This window comes from Lepidochelys kempii, chromosome 11 (assembly GCF_965140265.1).
Source record: "Lepidochelys kempii isolate rLepKem1 chromosome 11, rLepKem1.hap2, whole genome shotgun sequence".
NCBI lineage: Eukaryota > Metazoa > Chordata > Testudines > Cheloniidae > Lepidochelys > Lepidochelys kempii.
Window position 1 is genome coordinate 42074248 of NC_133266.1, and position 21676 is coordinate 42095923.

General features: G+C 40.6%; 1 protein-coding gene across 2 annotated transcripts in view; it reads right to left on the bottom strand.

Moving 5' to 3' along the window:
* The window catches only part of CIRSR (corepressor of RBPJ and splicing regulator), a 46346-nt gene that overhangs the window by 16892 nt on the left and 7778 nt on the right, over nucleotides 1-21676 (bottom strand). Inside the window, exons 2-7 of one of the 2 annotated variants that reach the window (XM_073305889.1) lie at nucleotides 20102-20196; nucleotides 19378-19451; nucleotides 16487-16500; nucleotides 16328-16383; nucleotides 15835-15883; nucleotides 15527-15644 (exon numbers count right to left, since the gene is read on the bottom strand). In XM_073305889.1, the coding sequence (XP_073161990.1) occupies nucleotides 15527-15644; nucleotides 15835-15883; nucleotides 16328-16383; nucleotides 16487-16500; nucleotides 19378-19451; nucleotides 20102-20196 (406 nt within the window). Of the gene's footprint in view, nucleotides 1-15526; nucleotides 15645-15834; nucleotides 15884-16327; nucleotides 16384-16486; nucleotides 16501-19377; nucleotides 19452-20101; nucleotides 20197-21676 lie in introns of those variants that run through there. The other variant, XM_073305890.1, reaches the window with a different exon arrangement.

The following is a 21676-nucleotide window of genomic DNA, read 5'->3' on the forward strand; positions in this document are numbered from 1 at the left end:
AACAGCAGCATGTCTCCCCTATGGCTCCTACGTGGAGGTGCAGCCAGGAGGCTCTGCGAGTTGCCCCATCTGCAGGCGCTGCCCCTGCAGCTCCCATTGGCTGTGGTTGCCGGCCAATGAGAGCTGCGGAGGCGGTGCTTGGGGAGGGGGCAGTGTGTGGAGCCCCCTGGCTGCCCCTACACGTAGGAGCCGGAGGAGGGACATGCTGCTGCTGCCGCCATGAGCAGCGTGGAGCCACGACACATGTGGAGTGGAGCAAGCCCTGGACCCTGCTCCCCGGCAGGAGCTCGAGGGCCGGATTTAAATGTATGAAGGGCTGCATCTGGCCCCCGGGCCGTAGTTTGCCCACCACTGCTCTATTCCCTTCTCTCAGAGAAGGCCCAGATAATACACTGGGCAATTGTTCCTCTGTCCCAAGCATTCTCTTGCATGGGGTGCTGAAGATTCTAGCCTGTTAGGTTTCCTGTTCAATGTACAAGTAAAATCACTCCTATAGCAAGAAGGTTTGCGCTGCGATGACACCAAACTGCTAATTACACTCAGTCCGTCTTTTTAATATCAGACCTCAACAGGGCATTGGCTCAGCTCTCTCAGCGTATGTCTGAGATTGGGTCCTTGATGAGGCTCAATTCACAGAAGATGGTGGCTGACTGGAGGAAACATCCAGGAGATGACAGAGTTGATTTCTTGAAAGAGAGGGGATTTGCTCACCTTTTGTCATAAAGACACAAACTGGGTGGGTGAAGCCCCGTTGGATCTCTGACTGCTTTTATAAGGCCAGGTAACAGCTATGGTCAGAAGTACTAATTGTCATCTACTTTCTGAGACAGTTTTTTCCATTCTGATGCAGACCTTGCCATGATGATCCATGAGTATGTCATCTCTAGAATCGATTATTTATCAACAAAGCTTCCCTTAACTCTTTCTCTCAGATTTCATCCAATATGAAACGTGGCTGCCCACTTAGTGGTGCTTCTCACTGGCTTCAAATTTGCTTCTGGATGCAATTGACAGCAATGGTTTGGTTGTTTTCAAACTGTGATCAGTGTAACGCCAGTTATCGGGGGGGGGGGGGGTGACAGGACGACACACCTGACAAATGAAACATTATCAGAACCAAGCAGTAGAGAACTGTTGGGCTTGGGGAGAGAGGATATTTGCTATCTTACAAAACAGTAACCAAGATAATGAGGAGGTTAAACCAGTGGTCTGCATGGCTTGGGTCGGAGTCCTGGTTACCTGAGTGACTACCCATCCTTACATTATATTATGGCAGCTGAGATCAGCTGAGGCACTTGAGCTAACAATCCCCTTGATTTAAAGACTAAAGACATGGTATTTTCAATGAGGGAACCTCTACACTGCTCACTTCTCCCCCAGGTTGGTTTGACAAGAGTACAAGGCCAATATAATCAGCCGTGCTTTTGCCAAACACTATATTTGGGAGGATATTCAAGGTTTCTCTTTTTTGAGGGGGAAGGAAATGGTCTTATTGACATAAAGTTCTGTTATTGTATTTAACAATAAACATGCCTTCAGTGAATTCACCCATGCTTTTATAAAAGCAAAGTATATTTAATACCCATAAACCATAATATTGAGAATTTTGAAGCATGAATTTGGGATTAATCTAAAATCTGATTGGTGCCCAGGCTAAGTGAAAATTTTGGTGGGATCCTACTGTTTACAATCAAAGTGCTCTCAGCTGCAGATCTTTAAGGAGGGTTTTATTTGCTATGCATTTTCTGATGGTACCTAAATACAGATGACTATTTACACGAATTTTCGTGATAGTCACATTAAACAACTTTTTCTTAATAAAACTCTATCCTAGATTAAGTAGAGCACAGAATTAAGTTCTGCTTTCCTATTGCATGCTAACTGATTTTTATCTGCTAGGAAACAAAAATTGGGTATTAAAAGCACCATGTTGTTCACTGCTTTCTGGAGCACTCAGAGTTTCACTTCTCTAATGATGCTTCTACATTTTTTGAAGAAATTGAGCCAGTCGTGATCCTTCCTCATATCTCTAACCATTTTCATTCCAAAACTTATTATTACCCTATCGCAGGTGTGTGAAGGCACCCATTTTTTCCAATGAAATTAAATGCTAATTTATATTACATGCCATGACCACAGCCTTGGAGTCATCCAAATATGAAACTAACTCTGGTGTTTTATTATAACCTCTTGTTCCTCTAAAAGTAAATTCCATTACTGAATTTATATGGCATATTTTAAATCTGTGTGTACCACTTTCTGTAAGTGACATTTTGGAATGAACAAATATTAAAACATTATGAAATAGTTCCAGGATTGTGAACAGACCACTGATGTATTCAGAAATTAAAAGCTGCTGTTTGAACTCCATAAAGCATCAAAAGAACAAATAATTGACAGATGCTGGTAGCTAATTAGAAAAATAAGGGTTGTATAAAATCAAGCAAACTTTTGGCGGCTAGCTGTACTTTTGTGTATAATTATTAAATACAAATACATATACACACAGAATACCAATTTGTAATCACAACTGATATATATTATATTGCATATAATTTTTACCTTATCTTGATTATGAACCTTAGAAGTTATGCTTGTATCAGTAAAAATATTCTAAACCAGACTAGCCTGAAGAAGCATTTTGATTGCCTAATTTAACTTTGTAAAGGAGTAGTAAATCTTATAGTTGGTCTCTGTAAACCTCACAGCTGGAACATTCTAACACTACCTTACCGTTTCCAGTGATCAAAGTAAGTTACTTTATATATCAAACTAAGAATTTCATAATGGAAATAATGCAACATCAGGGGGTGCAGTTACCATGAAATAATTACACTCCTGGGAGATTACAGATAAGGCTGTACCCCAGGGGTGTGATTATCCCATGATAACCACATCCACTGAAATTGCCTTATTGCAAAAATAATCTCTATTCACTGGTGAAATATTATTCAATAGGTGATTTTTTAAAAAGTTTTTAAGCTCTTTTTTTTTTAATCTTGAATCACCAACTGAGTATATACAATGGTCTGTACACAAAGAAAAATAAAATGAAACTAACTTAGTACTGGGTTATTGTTTTCTTGTTTGCTGCAGTGTAGCCCTACATTTTGGATCTTGAGAAACAGCTGTCTCCCCTCACAGACCAGGACTCTGATTAGCAGTAGACATGTGCTTTAATCTGTATAGGCCCAATCCTGCACCAATTCCACATGTGAAATCCTCACTCAAGTCAATGGGAAGTCCGTACATGGAGCAGATATGGTATCCAGTCCGAAAGAGCAATGCAAGTCTGTTTATATGTAAAGAGCAAGATAAGTCCAATAAGTGGTATGTTCCTTAACATACCACTACCAAAGGCCCAAATGTTTTTTTGTTAACTATTAAAACAATTTCAGTTTTTACTAGAGCGATAGTTATTGTTGTTGAATTGCAACTTAATACGTCACACTTGCATAGTGCTTCTCATGTACAAAATGTTTTCCAAACATTATTGAATCAGTCCTCACAACACCACTATGAGCTAGGTAAATAGGATCCCAGTTCTATATCGATGGGGAAACTGAAGCAAAGATTTTAAATGACTTGACCACATAGTCATAATCTCCTTTTCATTCACTTGCAACTCGAAAATTCTCTTTGAGGCTGAAAATAGTCTCAGCCTAGAGGAGAAGCTTTTTAGGGTTTTACTGTGAAGGGGCAGCTGGGGCGGAGGATTGGGGATGAGATGTGAAATTCCCATTCACCTATTTTGGGGATGGGGCAGAGGAAACAATTAAAAAAAAAAAAAGAAAAAGTTAACACTGTACAAAATACCTAAAACGAAAACCAGAAATTTCTCATGAGCCTGTTTAGACATAAGAATATAAGAATGGCCATACTGGGTCAGACCAATGGTCCATCTAGCTCAATGTCCTGTCTTCTGACAGTGGCCGGCACCTGACGGTTCAGAGGGAACGAACAGAACATGGCAATTATCGAGTGATCCATCCCACCACACAGTCCCACCTAAACTAATTAATGGTAAAACCATTTTGTTGCGCGCTCAACAAAAAGCAACATTCTAGAAAAGTTATTTATACACACACACAAAATTCAGTACAGGCAATTAAAAGTTACATGCACTGTCCTTAAACATCTAAAGAACAAAGTGAGGAGGATTTTAAAAAGAAACTTCTAGCAGCAGACTACCCTAAAATTGTCAACAAGACATCAGAAATAGCTGAAATGTGAGAAATTATGCTTGACAGCAGATCATCATGAAGTATAGCATTTATAGTTCTGCTCATCTCCTTGCCTCAGTCTCTTCAACAAGATCCACCCAGCACCGCCTGATGAAAATTTTTGCAGTATTTAAATTGTAAATAAATAATTTTGGCTTTCAGTGAGATTTAGGAGCATTAGACACTTTTCAAAATTTTACCCTTAGACTTTATCAGACATAGAACTAACATTTCAAAGAACATGATATTTGAAACAAAAACAGACAGTCCTCCATTAAAGCTGAGGGGCATCTTAACATGGTAGTCTAGTCATCAAATACTCATCTCTGCTTGGTTTCCCAATAAGGACAAACCTTTGAGCAAGTGCAGTGTTCAAAATTTCTCTTAAATAAGGCAAGCACCATCACTATGTCCATCCGGTAAAAGTTTGGTAGTGATATATTGCTACCACTTTATCTGACACAGCTGGCCTGGAAAGGAAATATTTGTCCTGTGTTTAAGAGCCCTTATACTCTGCAGAACTTTAAAGACTTTAGGACTAGGTTATAACATGATTGATTTCATACACAGCAACATGATTATCACATGGTTGCTAATCATGTGGTTGTAGTATATTTCAACCCTTCTTCTGAGCAGGCTGTAAACAGATTAACACTACTGATCTACTTGATAGACAGGACAAGGCAGGGCATCGCTTGTCTTCCCATAAACCCAAGGTACGTCTACATTTGAGCTGGGAGGTGCATTTCCCAGCGCATGTAGATTTACACAATCTAGCTCTGCTGCAAACTGGTGGAGAGGGGACTTAAACTGGGAGTCTCCTGCCTCCCATGTGAGTGCTAACCCACCAGGCTACAGAGTGACACTAGTATTTTCTCTCTTTGGCCCAATGATTCTTTCATTATTTATTCAAAGTGCAAGAGCTTCAACGTGGGGCCAGAGACCAAGTATGACAGTAACTCTAGCCGGTGGTTAGAGCACTCAGCAGGGAGGCAGGGGACACAGAATCCACTTTGCCTGCTCCAAATACTTATTTTATGTTTTTAATTATTTACCCAGAGGGGAACAGCTTCAACAGAAGAGACTGAGAACTGAGTAAGGGTCTCAAGTTGCAGTGGGGGAGGTTTAGGTTGGATATTAGGAAAAACTTTTTCACTAGGAGGGTGGTGAAGCACTGGAATGCGTTACCTAAGGTGGTGGTGGAATCTCCTTCCTTTGAGATTTTTAAGATCAGGCTTCACAAAGCCTTGGCTGGGATAATTTAGTTGGGGATTGGTCCTGCTTTGAGCAGGGGGTTGGACTAGGTGACCTCCTGAGGTCCCTTCCAACCCTGATATTCTATGATCTTATACAGTGGCTAGGACACTGACCCGAGAGGTGGCAGATCCTCGTTCAAAACCCTCCTCCCCTTCAGATGGAGGGCAAACTTGCACCAAGAGTCTCCCCATTCCAAGTGGCACCTTAGAGACTAACAAATTTATTTGAGCATAAGCTTTCGTGAGCTACAGCTCACTTCATTGGATGCATTCAGTGGAAAATACAGTGGGAAGATTTATATATATATATATATATTACACACACACACACATATATATAAAAAAATGTGTATATAAATCTTCCCACTGTATTTTCCACTGAATGCATCCGATGAAGTGAGCTATAGCTCACGAAAGCTTATGCTCAAATAAATTTGTTAATCTCTAAGGTACCCAAGTCCTCCTTTTCTTTTTGCGGATACAGACTAACATGGCTGCTACTCTGAAACCCATTCCAAGTGTGTACGTAACTTTTAGCTCAGTGGTTAGGGAAGGAGGTCCTCCGCCTCTTCCTTCCCTGGCTTTTTGTATAAGCTTCTCTGTAAGATCCAATCAGATAGACAAGGTCTGAGCACATTTACTGGATCAGGAATTGCAGGCACATTAGGAAAAGCAATGCGTATCTTCCCCTGGTTCACGCATCACTCTGAATCTTAGACACCTGGCATGGGGCTGCAGTGTGCGTGCTCAGAGGCAGATGCACAGGCACTTAGGGAACTTTTACTGCAAAAATTTGGGCACCAGGTGAGTTTACAGAATTTGAAGGTAGGTAAGTGGAGGCTTTGCGAATCCCAGCAGGGCCTGATTCTGGGATTTAGGCACCTAAAGCAGTAGTTAGGTGTTTAAGTCCTTCTGTGAATCTAGTCCCTGGTGTCTAGAACAATGGTCCGCACATGCAGCTCTCTCTGTGTTATTTGGGCTGCTTCCACACAATCAATCAATTTTTATATTGAGATACACACACACACACACACACAGACCCTGTATGGCGCTGAGGATGTCACATGGGCCGCAGCTGTGTGCTGATTGGGCCGCAAGCAGCCCATGTGTTGAGAACAACTGGTCTAGAACTTTACAAAATCTCGGTATTAACATCCCCCACCCACAAAATCCCATCCCACATCACAATTATCATTTAGGGCTGGGGTTAACAGCCAAAACAAATGGAAGTGCTTTGGATTATTTGTGTTTTATATGGATTTCTGCCAGCTTTCTGAAATTATACATAGAGAACATTTATTTGCTGTGTACTGAAAAGTCACAAGCACTTGGATTTTTAACTAATGCTCTCTTCATTAATTTTTCAGATGATATAAAGAAAGTAGTGACAGGATGTATTGAGCACCTGCATTTGGGGGAAGAAAGAGGAATCAAAGAGGACACCGAAATTACGTGCCTGGGCAGCAGGAAAGACAGTACAATTGTCAACAGATGGGCAAGGACTAGCAGAGGAAAAAAAGTAAGCAAACCAATGGGGAAAAACAGCAACTGTCATGGATTCCAGTTTAGCCCATGTATGTACACTAGTAATTAACCATTTAGAGACTGTATTAAAGCTACAGAGCATATAACTAGTGATATCAAATACAAAGACTCAAGAATTCAAGAATCAGGAAATTCATTGATGGTCACTCATAGCAACTAACTTAAGCGCCATTTGCATATGTAGGTGTAAAGCATTCCTTCTCTATTATGGACAAGGAAAGCCCAGAATGCAGTAGAAACCAGGTGTATTCGTCTGTGGATGGGAGATGGACAAATGTTTGGGGCACAGGGAAAAATACAGGGAATCAATCAGGGGATCTGCAACCCGTGTGTTGCAAATAATTAGGGCTGTCGATTAATCGCAGTTTTAATCACACTGTTAAACAATAGAATACCAATTGAAATTTATTAAATATTTTGGATGTTTTTTCTACATTTTCATATATATTTTATTCTGTGTTGTAATTGAAATCAAAGTGTATATTATTTTTGATTAAATATTTGCGCTGTAAAAATGATAAATAAATAGTATTTTTCAATTCACCTCATACAAGTACTGTAGTGCAATCTCTGTTGTGAAAGTGCAACTTACAAATGTAGATTTTTTTTGGTTACCTAACTGCACTCAAAAACAAAACAATGTAAAACTTCAGAGCCTACAAATCCACCCAGTCCTACTTCTTGTTCAGCCAATCGTGAAGACAAACAAGTTTGTTTACATTTACGGGAGATAATGCTGCCCACTTCTTATTAACAATGTCACCAGAAAGCAAGAACAGGTATTTGCATGGCACTTTTGTAGCTGGCATTGCAACGTATTTGCATACCAGATATGTTAAACATTCATATGCTCCCCTTCATGCTTCGGCCACCATTCCAAAGGACCTGCTTCCTTGTTGTAGCATGTGCAGATACAGGAAGCAATCCATGATAAAATTATCTGGGCCAAAACTGGAAGGCCTTTCATCTTATCTGCAATGGCTAGACACAGCTGACTAAATATTCGAAAAGTCCTTTCTATGTAAAAGGCTAATTCATGCCTACCATCCAGACAGTAGAGTCTCCGTCCGTCCCTATTAGCATGTGGTTTTGGATAGATGACCGGTAGGAAGATATCCTGGTTACTAGGGAATTGCGAGACCACCTTTGGCAGGAAGGCCGGGTGTGGTCACAGCTGAAACTTGTCCTTGAAGAAGACCGTGTAAGGTGGCTCCAAAGTAAGGGCTCAAATCTCTGAGATCCTTCTGGCAGAAGTAATGGCCACTAAGAAGGCCACTTTCCATGACAGGTAGAGCAGTGAGCACATTGCCAGCAGTTCAAATGGAGATCCTGTTAGACTTACAAGCAGCAAGCTGAGGTCACAATGAGGGAGTGGCTGAGTACCTGGGGGTATAATCACTCCAAGGCCCTTAAGAAAATGACCACAGATCGATTTTGAGAAGACAGACCGGCTGCTCACCCATGAGTGAAAAGCCGAGACTGGACCCTAATAGATGAAACTGTTAGCTGTTTCAAGTGTACTAAATAATCTAGAATGAAAGGTAGCATTGACTGTGTAGGCAAAACCCCTTTCTGTGCAGACCATATTGAGAATACTTTGCCAGGAAAGTGGATGGTTTTCTGCTCCCTAACAGCACCTCGCGAACAGGCCTGGAGCATGCTAGTTGTGCAAGGTTCAGCCATGCAGCTTCCAAGCTGTGAGTGAAAGGGACTCTAGGTTTAGATGACACAGGTAGCTGTAGTCCTGGGAGATCAGTTCTGGAAACAGAGACAGGCAGATTGCCGGTTCCACTGAGAGGTCCAGGAGGGTGATGAACCAGTGCTGACAGGGCCAGACCAGGCCAATCAGGTTAAGATGCAACCCATCCCTTCTGACCTTCAGCAGTACCTTGTGTATGAAGGGAAAGGGAGGGAATGCAAAGAAGAGATGGCCCTTCCAAGGGAGGAGAAAGACATCTGTGAGCAAGCCCAGGCTGTGACCGAGGCAGGAGCAGAACTGACGACACTCCTTGTTGTGCTTCGTCACAAACAGATCTAGCTAGGAAGTCCCCCACTTCTGGAAAATGCCTTTCACAACATCTGGATGGATGGACCATTCATGGTGGTTGGAGAAGGATCTGCTAGATGATCTGTTAGCTTGTTCTTCAACCCTGCGAGATAGGAGGCTTCGAGGTGGAGTAAGTGGGTTTTGCAGAATTCCCACAGTCAAAGAGCTTCCTGGCATAGGAGAGAGGAGTGCACGCCACCCTGCCTGTTTATATAAAACACTGCTGTCATGTTGTCTGTAAGGACTGACACACACTTGCCCTGCAAGTGGGATTGAAACACCTGGCAGGCTAGGCACAATGATCTGAGTTTCCTCATGTTGATATGTTGAGGGAGCTCTTCTGGAGACCGGAGGACCTGAGGGACCCCAAGTGAGTCCCCCATCCCATTGCCAACAAGTCTGTAATGAGATACATTGATGGTTGGCGGCTCAAGAATGGGACTCCTGTACATACTGCCCACAGGTCCAGCCAGCAAAGAAGGGTGATGATCCCGAAGGGGGAAGTGAGACCACCATGTCCAAATGGTTTCAGCCTGGCGCATATACCGATGCCAGCCAAGTCTGAAGAGATATGAGCCGTAATCTTGCATGTTGCATTACATAGGAACATAATGCCACAGGCCCCAGAGCATCAGGCAGTTTCTTCCTGTGGTAATGGGGTGATTTTCATGCTCTCTCTGGGCACCCCTAACAGCTTGGGATCAGGTTTCTGGGAGGAAGGCTCTGGCCTGGACCGAGTTGAGGATTGACCCGATTAATTCTATCCTTTGAACCAGGGAGAAGGTACACTTCTGCATATTTATCAACAGCCCCAGGTCCTGGAAAGTTGATTAACTTTACATTTGCCTCCACTTAGGCCTTAGTCTGACCTCTGAACAGCAAGTCATTGAGGTAAAGGTAGACCAGAACCCCCTGCCTCCTCTGGAAGGCTGCGATGACTGCCATTCACTTTCTGAACATACGAGGGACCGCTGACAAGCCGAATGGGAGCACAGAAAATTGATCGTGCACGTGGTTCACGATGAATCACAGGAACCGTCTGTGAACCTGAAAAATTGAAACGTGAGAATAAGTGTCCTTCAAATCAAGGGTGGAGTACAAGTTCCCTGGATCCAGAAAAGAGATAATGGAGGCCAAGGAGACCATGCAAAATTTCAACTTCTTCATTAAGCTGTTGAGGTTCTGCATGTCCAGGTTCAGTCTGAGATCGCCATTGGCTTTCAGGATTAGGAAACAACGGAAGCAGAACCCCAAGCCCCTTAACTCCGGTGGAACCTTCTCCACTGCTCCTGCCCTTAGGAGTGACTGTACCTCCTGGGCTAGACATTGCTCTTGAGAAGGGTGCCTAAAGAGGGAGAGAGAGGGAAGGTGGAAAGGAGGGGAACAACTGAGTTGAAGGGTGTATTCCAGTGCTATTGTGCGTAGCACCGAGCAATCTGAGGTAATACAAGCCCTCGCCTGATAGAAGTGGGACAGCTGGTCCACACAAATTAGGGAAATTGGATCCAAATGTCCTGGTACATCACCACCAAACATTCCATCAAAAGGCCTGCTTAGACCCTGCCAATTACCCTAGGGGGTGCAGGCATGGAGGCTGACATGGACTGGGATGGAGGCCTCCTTTTATAGCCTCTACTTTCTCTTATTGTAGTCTTGTCTTGACTGTGGCAGGTAGAAGCAAGCCACCAGTTGGGGCTTATAATGTTCCTAGAAGGAGCTGGAGTATGTAACACTAGGGATTTCAGGGTGGCTTGAGTCTTCAGATTATGTAGCTTGACATCTGTTTGCTCCAAGAAGAGTGATGTGCCTTCAAAGGGAAGGTCCGGCAATGTCTGCTGCACCTCATAGGGTAACAGAGGACTGAAGCCATGAGTTTTTCCTCATAACTACAGCTGAAGCCATGGATCAGGTTGCAGAGTCAGCTGTGTCCAAGGCTGCCTGAAGGGACACCCTTGCCACCAATTTTCCTTTCTCAACTAGGGCCGAGAATTCACCCCTGGACTCCTGTGGCAATAGTTCCTTAAATTTTGCCATTGCATTTCAGGAAATAAAATCATAATGGGTCAGGAGCACTTGCTAGTTCACGATCCTGAGCTGGAGGCCAACAGTTGAGTAGACCCTTCCTGCCAAAAAGATCTAGATTTCTGCATCTTTGGTGTTGGGAGTTGGCCCTTGCTGCTCCCGCTCATTAGCTGCTGAAACCACCAGCAAATCCGGTGAAGGATGAGTGTACAGAAATTCATACCCTTGAGTGGGAACAAAGTACTGTACTTTTTCTCCATCCTCTTCGCTGTTGGTTGCAGGGATCTGCCATAAGGCTTTGATGGGGTCCAAAATGGCTTCATTGAAGGGCAAATGCCACTAGAATGTCCACCAGGGCATGGGAGGATTCTGTGATCTCCTCCACCTGGATCCCCAGGTTTTGAGCTCCCCTCTTGAGGAACTCCTGATGCACCCTATAATCATCTTGGGAGGGCACTACACTTGTTCCTGAAACCGCCTCATCAGGAGAGGAGGAGGAAGCAGCCTACACAGACAAGGAGCATTGTTCCTCGCCCTCTGCACCGGATGGGTCTTCAGTGCCAGGATTTCAAATTTGGCACCAGGCTTGGTACTGGGGCCCGGTCCCTGTTCTAAGGGAGATGGTGGGGGAGCTCTAGATTCTGATAAAACAGAGTAGAACCTTCTGGACTGTGATCCCTGGACTGGTGGAAAAGTCCGGGGGTTCCAAAACAGCCACTGTAGTGGCATCTGCCACTGCACTGGTGGCCAGGCCACCAGTGGAATGCTTTGGCACCTGTCGACCACTGGGGAACACCTCTGCCTCCGAGTCTGACTCCGAAGAGTCACTTCTTGGCAACCAGGGTGGAGTAGCACTGACCGGTGCTGGCGAGCAGTGCCAGGAGGGAGGAGATCGGTGCTGTGTCATCATAGGAGGTTTCCCTTTTGATGGCGCCTGGGGTCTTGGTGCCGCGTGGCTCTTAACTCTGGTGCCGCCGCTGATAGCTCCAGAATGGCAGGGGATGGAGGTACCGGGAGTGACCGTGATTCCCTCGCTGACTCAAATGCCTCTGGTGTGAATGGTAATGCCAGAGTATTTGCACTGTGATGGCTCTCTCTTGGTGGAGAGTCCAAAGGTGCTGAACTTAATGGCACCCTTCCAGGGGCCAGAGTCAATGGTACTGTCCACACAGCTAGTATCTCTGAGTGGCCCGGCATAGGTCGCACTCTGCCTAGCATCTCTGTGTCGAACAGACCTTGGGGTTGGGGATCGCCTGCAGTCAGTTTTCCTCTGCTTGTTTCTCAAGAAGTGTGCTGAGAATCCATGTAGGAGTGGTTTTCTTCGGCACCAGGGTGACTGTTGGTGCTAGGAGTCTCGGGAAACAGAAGAGTCCTTCCTTGGCACGGGAGAAGCAGAACTGTGCTCAGTCTCTCTTAGAGCTGCTGGGGTGCTTCTTACTGAAGCCAAAGTACTCCGGTGCCGAGTTGGCCTGGCTTGGCCCCGAGGAGCCTCCATGAGGAAGAACTTGAGTTTGATGTCTCTGTCCTTCTCAGTACAGGGCCTGAACCCCTTGCAGATCCTGCAACACTCCTGCATGTGGGCCTCCCCCAGACAGTGACCCCCATTCCAGCTGCCTCAACTAACAGGCATGGGCTTATGGCATGACACACACAGCTTAAACCCCAGAAACTGTGGCATGCCCTGGTGCTGTGGAAGGGCTAACCCCGCAAAGCGGGGTCCGCTAACTAAAACTTAACCACTACAAATAACTATATACAGTAATAGAAACAAAGTCCACAGAGATGTACTTGCGGGAAAACGCAAGGACGAGCTCAAGTGCCAACAACTGTTATGGGCAGTAAAAAGGAATTTAGGAGGGGGCGGCAGGTCAGCAGGGCCCTTTATACCATCCCTGTGAGAGCACAACTCCAGGGGGCACCAGAGACAACCTGATGGATACCACTAAGGGAAAAATCTTTCTGGGACGAGCACATACCTACATTGGAATGGACATGAGCAAGCACTCAAAGAAGGTTAAATCTGCTACTGCATAGATTCATGAACCAAACTCACTTTCTTCTTAGGGAGGTTCAGCAGCAAGGGCTACTGCAGCTCTGAGGCTACCGTAATAGCTGGATTGTAGCTCTACAGTGGTGGCTCTGCTACTATGGGGAAAAGCAATTACTTTCTCCCAGATCTCACTTATTTGGGCTATGCCCTGAGCTCAGGATTTGGTTCGTATTATCCTGTTTTTCTTGTATACAGCATTAGCTTTAATACACTGGTACATGTGCAATGTGACTGAATTATGGCTGCTGTGGGACTAGTGAATTTCTTAACTTCTGTAATTTATCTTTCACATTAAATGTTGCATTTACATAGAGGGAATTTTCAAAAATGCTCCAGGAAGGCCTAACTCTCCCCCTATTAAATTAATGGGAACAGAATTAAACCAATGCTGAGAGCCTCTGAAAATCCCAACTATAGTGCTTTGCATTTAATTTCCTTTAAAAAAAAAAAAAAAAAAAAGTAAAGTACCACTGTGTCTTATATTTAATTCAAGAGATCACACATGCAAACAAATTTAAAATATGCACTCTAGATTTGCCCCAAACCTGACCAGTCATCCCTCTACACTCGCTCCTATTTTAAAAAGGCATCAGGAGTTGCTCAGGATCACACACTTTCTTTTAGGGTCTAAAGCTGAAAATTTCAAGAAGTGATTGTACTAGAAGGTGCTTAGCTTCAGAGCACACAAACTGTGGAATTTATAGTGCTTATGTTCAAACAGAAGGTATGTCAGATGTACTAAATCCCTTTCACTATGCTCTTAGCAGTTGCTTGGGAAGATGCCCTGGGGACCGGTACCTGACTAGGAAAAGGCCTGGCACACTCAGAGATTACTTAGGGTTGATGAAAAACTAGTTAGGTTTTCAACAAACAGACACTGAAAAGTGGCCTTGGTGCAGTTATGAATGGGAAGACGAATAAGTACAATACGATGTGTGAGAACGCTTATTTACAAGTGTTTTTTAATTTCACAAGAGAGTATTTGAGGATTATATGTGTCAAGATTGATTTCAGCACAAATTGAATTTTCTGAGTATAAAAGCATGTCTCACTAATAATAGCTGTAAAGTATATTTCCCCACCCCCTACACCAGTAAAAATCTTTCCAATCAAAATTTCTTCTAAGCTGTAAACAACATTATAAGCCATTGAATACAGAGACTCAGAAAGACTGCCATCTCATCTACAACTATACAGTTGCTATTATGATGGTATGATCTTCTGACAGTGCTTAAAAGCAAAGCAGCATGATATACTGTTTCTTGAAGTAAAGCTTTATGGCACTTCCCTTCAATAAAGGAACATCAAATAACTTTTTGAATTAGTCCCTTTAGATAAGGCAGATCGTCAATAGGCGGACTATGCAAAAAGAACTAATAGTTATTACATGAAAGTGACATAGTTTAGCTTCTATCCTTGGCCTCTCTGCTCAGAAAGTTAACCAGGGTGCCAATTGTAATGGCGTTCCCAAAGAAATGACTTGAGAATACATTTCATTCTCAGACTATAAAATTCTCTATAATCTGCAGTGGAATGTGCCACAGCATGAAGACTCCTTCATGTTTTTGTAACACACCTCTTCAGAGCAACTAGAATCACTCTTAGATACTTCATTATGACTATGAAAGTGTCACAGTCGTGGGTCAAATTACTGAAGACAAAAACTGAATTCCACTTCAAGCATTCAAAGTAAATATAGCGTGCTATGTATTAATCACATATGCGTCTGATTAAAGGACAGTATGCTCTAAAAATAAAATGCAGTGTGTTTCTAGTCAACAAGAAAGATGGCAGAGCAAAATCACTCTTCTTGAAGAAGTGAAAACTTAACACGAGGGGAAAATGTGGCATTTAGAAAACTAAGCCTCAATTACTTGTTGATTAATTTATTTAGGCACTTCAGAGATCTAAGAAATTAAGACAAACTATGTCACCAGTATGAATTGGTGTTTCCTACTTCTCATGCCCTTATGGTTTGAGTCTGAATTGTGGTTACTTTATTTTGATGGTCCATTTAACTGATTAGTTTATCAACATGGAAGCATCTTTTTTTCCATTCAGAACTGAAGTAGACATCACAAGGCTGCATCAGAACTAGATGCCTACATAAAGGGGAAAAGCAATGTCACCAGGACAATGTTCAGGGGATTTTACTACTTAGATACTTACTACTTAGATTCCAAAGATCTAATTATCTAAGACATGATCTAGAAATTACAACATTTAGAATTGAGGATTCTTGTTTCCTATTTCATCTACCATTTGAAACATGATGTATCTGTACATTCAACATTTAGATCTAAGAAATGCTTTCAAGATTTATGGTCAGTCCTTTCTGAGACAGACAATTACAAATAATTTTAAATACATTTCTAGTGCCTACCTGATCCATCATTGGAAACTGAACTTGCATTAATTCCAGAAAGACCAAACAAAGGGCATTCTCGGTCAGTGTTTACATGACCCCACTTGTGGCACTTAATACACCTCACATTTCGCACCTGACGAATAAACAGCATAGACATAATTGAGTTAACAGCAGAATTTCATGTCTTCTAGTAATTTGTTATGTTCTTAAGTCTAAGGAGCTGTTTTAACTTACTGAATAAGATACGATTAATGTGAATGTCATGTAGTTAGACAAATATTTGAAATACACCAAAGACTCTCACAAAGGTAAATATAACTTGCCTGGATACCAAATGGCTGATCTCTGATGTTCATGTCATCCTTAGCATATCTGTTACATGCAAAAAGAAACAGATTAAAGTCTTAAGATTAATACAATAAAATAACCAGAAAAGTTTTTCAAACTATCATATACAAAACTACTACAGAACATCTCATTGTTACATGTACAGGATGCATATCTATTCCAAAATCAAAGTAACTCAAACAAAACACACAAGTCGAAGGAACTGCAAATAACTTAAAGGTGTACTTAAGTATTCATACTAAAACAGGTGTTTTCAAATATGCACCCAGAACAAAAACCAAGAGAAAAATAGCTGATTAGAACACACAAACTCCTCTGTTTTAAAAGCTTGACTAACCAGCCATGAGGCCATGACAGAATAAGAGAAACCACCTGCCTGAAAGGTAACAGAAGGAAAGAAAGCCCAACAAAATGGAAACTAGCTCCAAAAAGAGTGGATTTCTATCCAGATAAATAAATAGTTCTTACTTTTCTCGTGGGGCTACTTTCTGCCATTCAAATTTGTACTCAGTCTCTCCCTCTTGCTGTAAAACATAAAATACAAGAATGTTGAAAATCTCACATCAAGTTTGAAAGTTATATTATGTAATTGTAAAGAAAGTGTTAAGAATTGATGTGTTGGATTACCTCTTTGGTTTCTTCTTTGAAGAAAAGAAAAGCATGAAAAAAAATAAGACAAGACATTAATCACAGATATAGGCTGTTGTGGATATCTACATTGAAAGCAGAACATTTTAATGGTTTATAATATTGTAATAGTGCCTTGAAACATAGGTATAACATTTCCTCCCCTCAGACTTTTCAAACTAACACAACAAAGAAGCAGGAGGACATAGCTGAAGTTATATAGCCCTTTTGCAACTTGGTGTTGAGCTCTGCATTCATTAGTAGTAAATACAAGTGAAGTTCAGAGTAACCAAACAACCTAATGTGCCAGTATCCAGGGCCTTGATCCTCCTAACACTTATGCATAAGTTTAACTTCACTACTGTGAGTAGTCTCATAGATTTCCACAGGGCTAAGTATTCTAGTAAAGTCAGGCATGTGCTTATGTGTTTACAGGATTGGGGCCTACATTTTCAATTCTTGAGAAAATATTTAAAAGAAGATTTCATAGTGAATCATTATTACACAAAATGAAATTCATGTTTATCATACAAAGATTTTGACTTAAGGAAAACTCCACTGATACATTACAGTGAGTTAGATACAACAGTTATATAGGCACAGATCCTTTAAGATTTAAAGTTTAAGTCAGAGACTCTCAATCTTTCCAGACTACTGTACCCCTTTCAAGAGTCTAATTTGTCTTGTGTACCCACAAGTATCCCAAGTTTCACCTCACTTAAAAAGTGCTTGCTTACAAAATCAGACATAAAAATACAAAAGCATCATAGCATACTATTACTGAAAAATTGCTTACATTCTCACTTTTACCATATAATTATAAAATAAATCAAATCGAATATAAATATTGTACTTACATTTCAGTGTACAGTATATAGAGCACCTGTATGAACTTTTAGTTTGTATTGACTTCGCTAGTGCTTTTTATGTAGCCCGTTGTAAAACTAGTCAAAAGCTACATCAGTTGATGTACCCCCCTGGAAGACCTTTGTGTACCCCCAGGGTATGCATACCCCTAGCTGAGAACCACTGCTTTAGGTAACTATCTGCAAATGCTACAACATTAAGGATTTATTAGATTTTTCTAAATACGTTTTTATTCCTGGATAACTATTCTGCGTCTCTCTGCAGAGGTTGCTCTCTCAATGATACAGTAGAACCTCATTAATTCTCACTTAGCTAACCACAAATCTGATTATTCTTACATAAACTCTATCAGCCTCACTCAACTTTCTAGTAATTGAACAATAGTGCTGTAGTGAGATCTCATATTACTAGTTATCATTACTTTTACAAATATACTCACCTACATTTACTACTAGACTATGAAATAAAATAAATAATTAAACCTAAACTGTACTTGTCAAGATAAATGAACACATTTTGTGACAAAGGACTATTCTTACTTGTTAATTTACAAAATGTGGTAATTCACCATCAGTGTCATTAGTAAGGTTCTGCTGTACTTCCTAGCAGGGGCACAGGTTGCTGACATGAAGAGGAACTAAATCAATCAGTTTTCTCTTTAGAAACCACTGGAAATCAGTTTCATTGTTATTGTAAGGCAAGTTCTAGTTATATTAATTTATTTGGTTAAAAGTACCATAAAAACCAACTAGAAATGTAGTCATTAAAACAAAACAAAATGTTATTTCAGGTACTATGCCTGTCCCTTAGTCCCTTGCTTATTTTTGTAGTTTTACAATAATCGTAACTTAAAAGAAATGTTTCTCACTACAGGGGAAATTAGAAAACAGGGAAAACCTATTGACTATAGCGGGGAGAGAGACAATCCAACTATACACAAAATGCTGTCAGACACACCAAGTAAACTAACACAAAAACTAAAGGAAAACAAAATGTCCTGTATTTCAGAGGTAGTCATTTTAAGGGTTACGTAACAATAGTAAAGCTAAAAGATTACATTTGTGTCTAAGATTGTTTAACTTGACAGTCTTTTTAAAAAAACGGTTTAAGAGCTTTTAAGTTAAATTACAGAACGTACTTTACAACAAGGAAGCTGTCTCATTCCAAGGGCTTCTAATGTGGATTCAGATTCCCTCTGTTCATACTGACAAGATGTGGGCTATTTGTTTATTCTGATTAAATGTTATATGCTTTTTAGCGATGTACTCTCTTGTAATCAGAAGAAAATCTTAGCATGTTACGTTAGACTCATTAAAGTACTACCTTATTCATACTAGACACTCACTTTTAACAACAAAGAAAAAAAACTGCTAGTGTTCTATATATCTACCAAACACTATTACAGGCAGATCCTATGAGAAAGGTTGCCTTACACTTCCCATTATAAGACCCTGTTTCAGTCACTTATAACAACTTTCCCAAACTTCAATCATTTGGGTTGAAATTTCCCATGCCAGGTTTCTGCCTCAGGCTGAGATGTTTTTTAAGTTTCAGCAAAAAGCTTAAGGCGTTTCTGAGAACACTATTAGGGTAAAATATGTTGTTTTGCCCAGGATAAAATAAATAAATAAATCTTTACAACCATTTCAGTGAGACGCTCTAGTACCACCATGCTTTGGAGCAAAGGCTTGAAATTTGGCAGGGGAAACAGAGATAATCTTTGTCAGGGATGTACCTTCTGCTGACCTTGTAAAAATATTTTTACTTTAAAAAAAAAAAAGTTTCTCATTCCAGAGAACACTGAGAAACAGTTTTCCTGTAGAAACAATAGTATGAGGTCATGTCATAAAAGACTGCATCTCTCTTACTGCAAGTGCACAAAAGTTGCCTGGCCAACATTAAGTATGATGTTTCCTAACTTTTGAGCTTGACTTTGCAACCTTAAGGTTAACAACAGTTTTTTATGCGAGTGCACAATATATTTAAATCAAATTTCCCACAAGATGTTAAGAAATCAGAAGTACCTTTCTTTGCTCCTGGTGGGGCCTCATACATAAAATTAAGACCATTCTTGACACGCTCATCACCCATAAGCAATCTAAATTAAAAGAACAGAGTTTAGGACATATCACGGGAAATACAAATTTACATTATTTACTAAAAGAGTTATTTTAAAATAGACATGAAAAGCACACAAGGGAATTGTGACAATAATTCACATTTCTCATTTGTTAGTGTTAATATTACAGATTAAATATTAAAAGAATATAGAGATTGGTCAATGGTTTTGCAGGCACTGCTACATAACACAATACATGAATGTTTCAGAAGATACCTATCTCACTTCTGTGCTAGCAGCATTATGAAAAACAGACCCTGGCTGGTACATTTGCAACACACACATTTGCAGCAATCTTTGGTAACTTGCTGCTCCAAGCAGAGATTGTAGTATTGCATTTATATGAATCAAATGAATACTCATAAAACTTTTGGAGTATTAGTAGAGCAAGCAGAAAAATGATGGTCCAAAACAAAAAGGAAGGACCAAAATCCATATGACCCTTGCTTAAGTAGACTCAAATTTATGAATCACTGTTCAAAATTATGAAAAACTTTTAGGACTATAGGACTTATGGAAACCAGGTGGTGATGCAACTTCAAGTACCTGAATGTGGGCTATTTCTTGATACCATAGAATACAGAGAGGGAGGAAAATTTAGCTTTCATTAATACTACAGAAGTTCTCACCTATTATCATAAGATTCCTGTTCTTTAAGGTATTGTTGCATTAGTTCTTCTTGTTTCTTCTTATCATACGATATTTTCTGTTCTGCCATCCATACCTATTTAAAACACATACTAGTTAAAAATTAAAATGTTAATTTTAAATCTTAAATGTTAATTACCAGTAAGTAAAATCCTATTATAGCATAGATGCACATAAAACAATATAATCTCACAGTCTACTTATATATTAACTAGGGCTGTCAAGTGATTAAAAAAGTAATCACACTGTTGAATAGAGTACTATTCATTTAAATATTTTTGGATGTTTTCTACATTTTCAAATATATTGATTTCAATTACAACACAGAATACAAAATGTATAGTGCTCACTTTATATTTATTTTTATTACAAATATTTGCACTGTAAAAAACAAAAGAAATATTTTTCAATTGACCTACTACATGTACTGTAGTGCAATCTCTTTATCATGAAAGTTGAACTTACAAATGTAGAATTATGTACCATAAAAACCTGCATTCAAAAATAAAACAATGTAAAACTTTAGAGCCTACAAGTCCTTGTTCAGCCAATCGCTCAGACAAACAGGTTTGTTTACATGCAGAAGATAATGCTGCCTGCTTCTTGTTTTCAATGTCACTTGAAAGTGAGCACAGGCTTTTGCATGGCACTGTTGTAGCCAGCATCACAAGATATTTACGTGCCAGATGCACTGAAGATTCATATGTCCCTTGATTCTTCAACCACTATTCCAGAGGACATGCGTCCATGCTGACGGCGGTTTCTGCTCGAAAACTATCCAAAACAGTGCAGTCTGAAATGTTCATTTTCATCATCTGAGACAGATTGCACCAACAGAAGGTTGATTTTCTTTTTTTGGTGGTTTGGGTTCTGTAGTTTCTGCATCAGAGTGTTATTCTTTTAAGACTTCGGAAAGCATGCTCCACGCCTCGTCCCTCTCAGATTTTAGAAGACATTTCAGATTCTTAAACCTTGGGTTGAGAGCTGTAGCTATCTTAAGAAATTTCATATTGGTATCATCTTTGCATTTTGTCAAATTTGCAGTGAAAGTGTTCTTAAAACGAACAACATGTGCTGGGTCATCATTCAAGACTGTTGGCAGAATGCGGGTAAAACAGAGCAGGAGACAAACAATTCTCTCCCAAGGAGTTCATTCACTAATTTAATTAACGCATTATTTTTTTAAGGAGCGTCATCAGCATGGGAAGCATGTCCTCTGGAACGATGGCCAAAGCATGAAGAGACATACGAATCTTTAGCGCATTTGGCATGTAAATATCTTGCGACGCCTGCTACAACAGTGCCATGCAAACGCCTGTTCTCACTTTCAGGTGACGTAATTAAGAAGTGGGCAGCATTATCTCCTGTAAATGTAAACAAACTTGTTTTTCTGAGCAATTGGTTGAACAGAAGTAGGACTGAGTGGACTTGTAGGCTCTAAAGTTTTACATTGTTTTGTTTGAGTGCAATTATGTAACAAAACTCCCCTACATTTGTAAGTTGCACTTTCATGATAAAGAAACTGCAACAGTATTTGTATGAGGTGAACTGAAAAA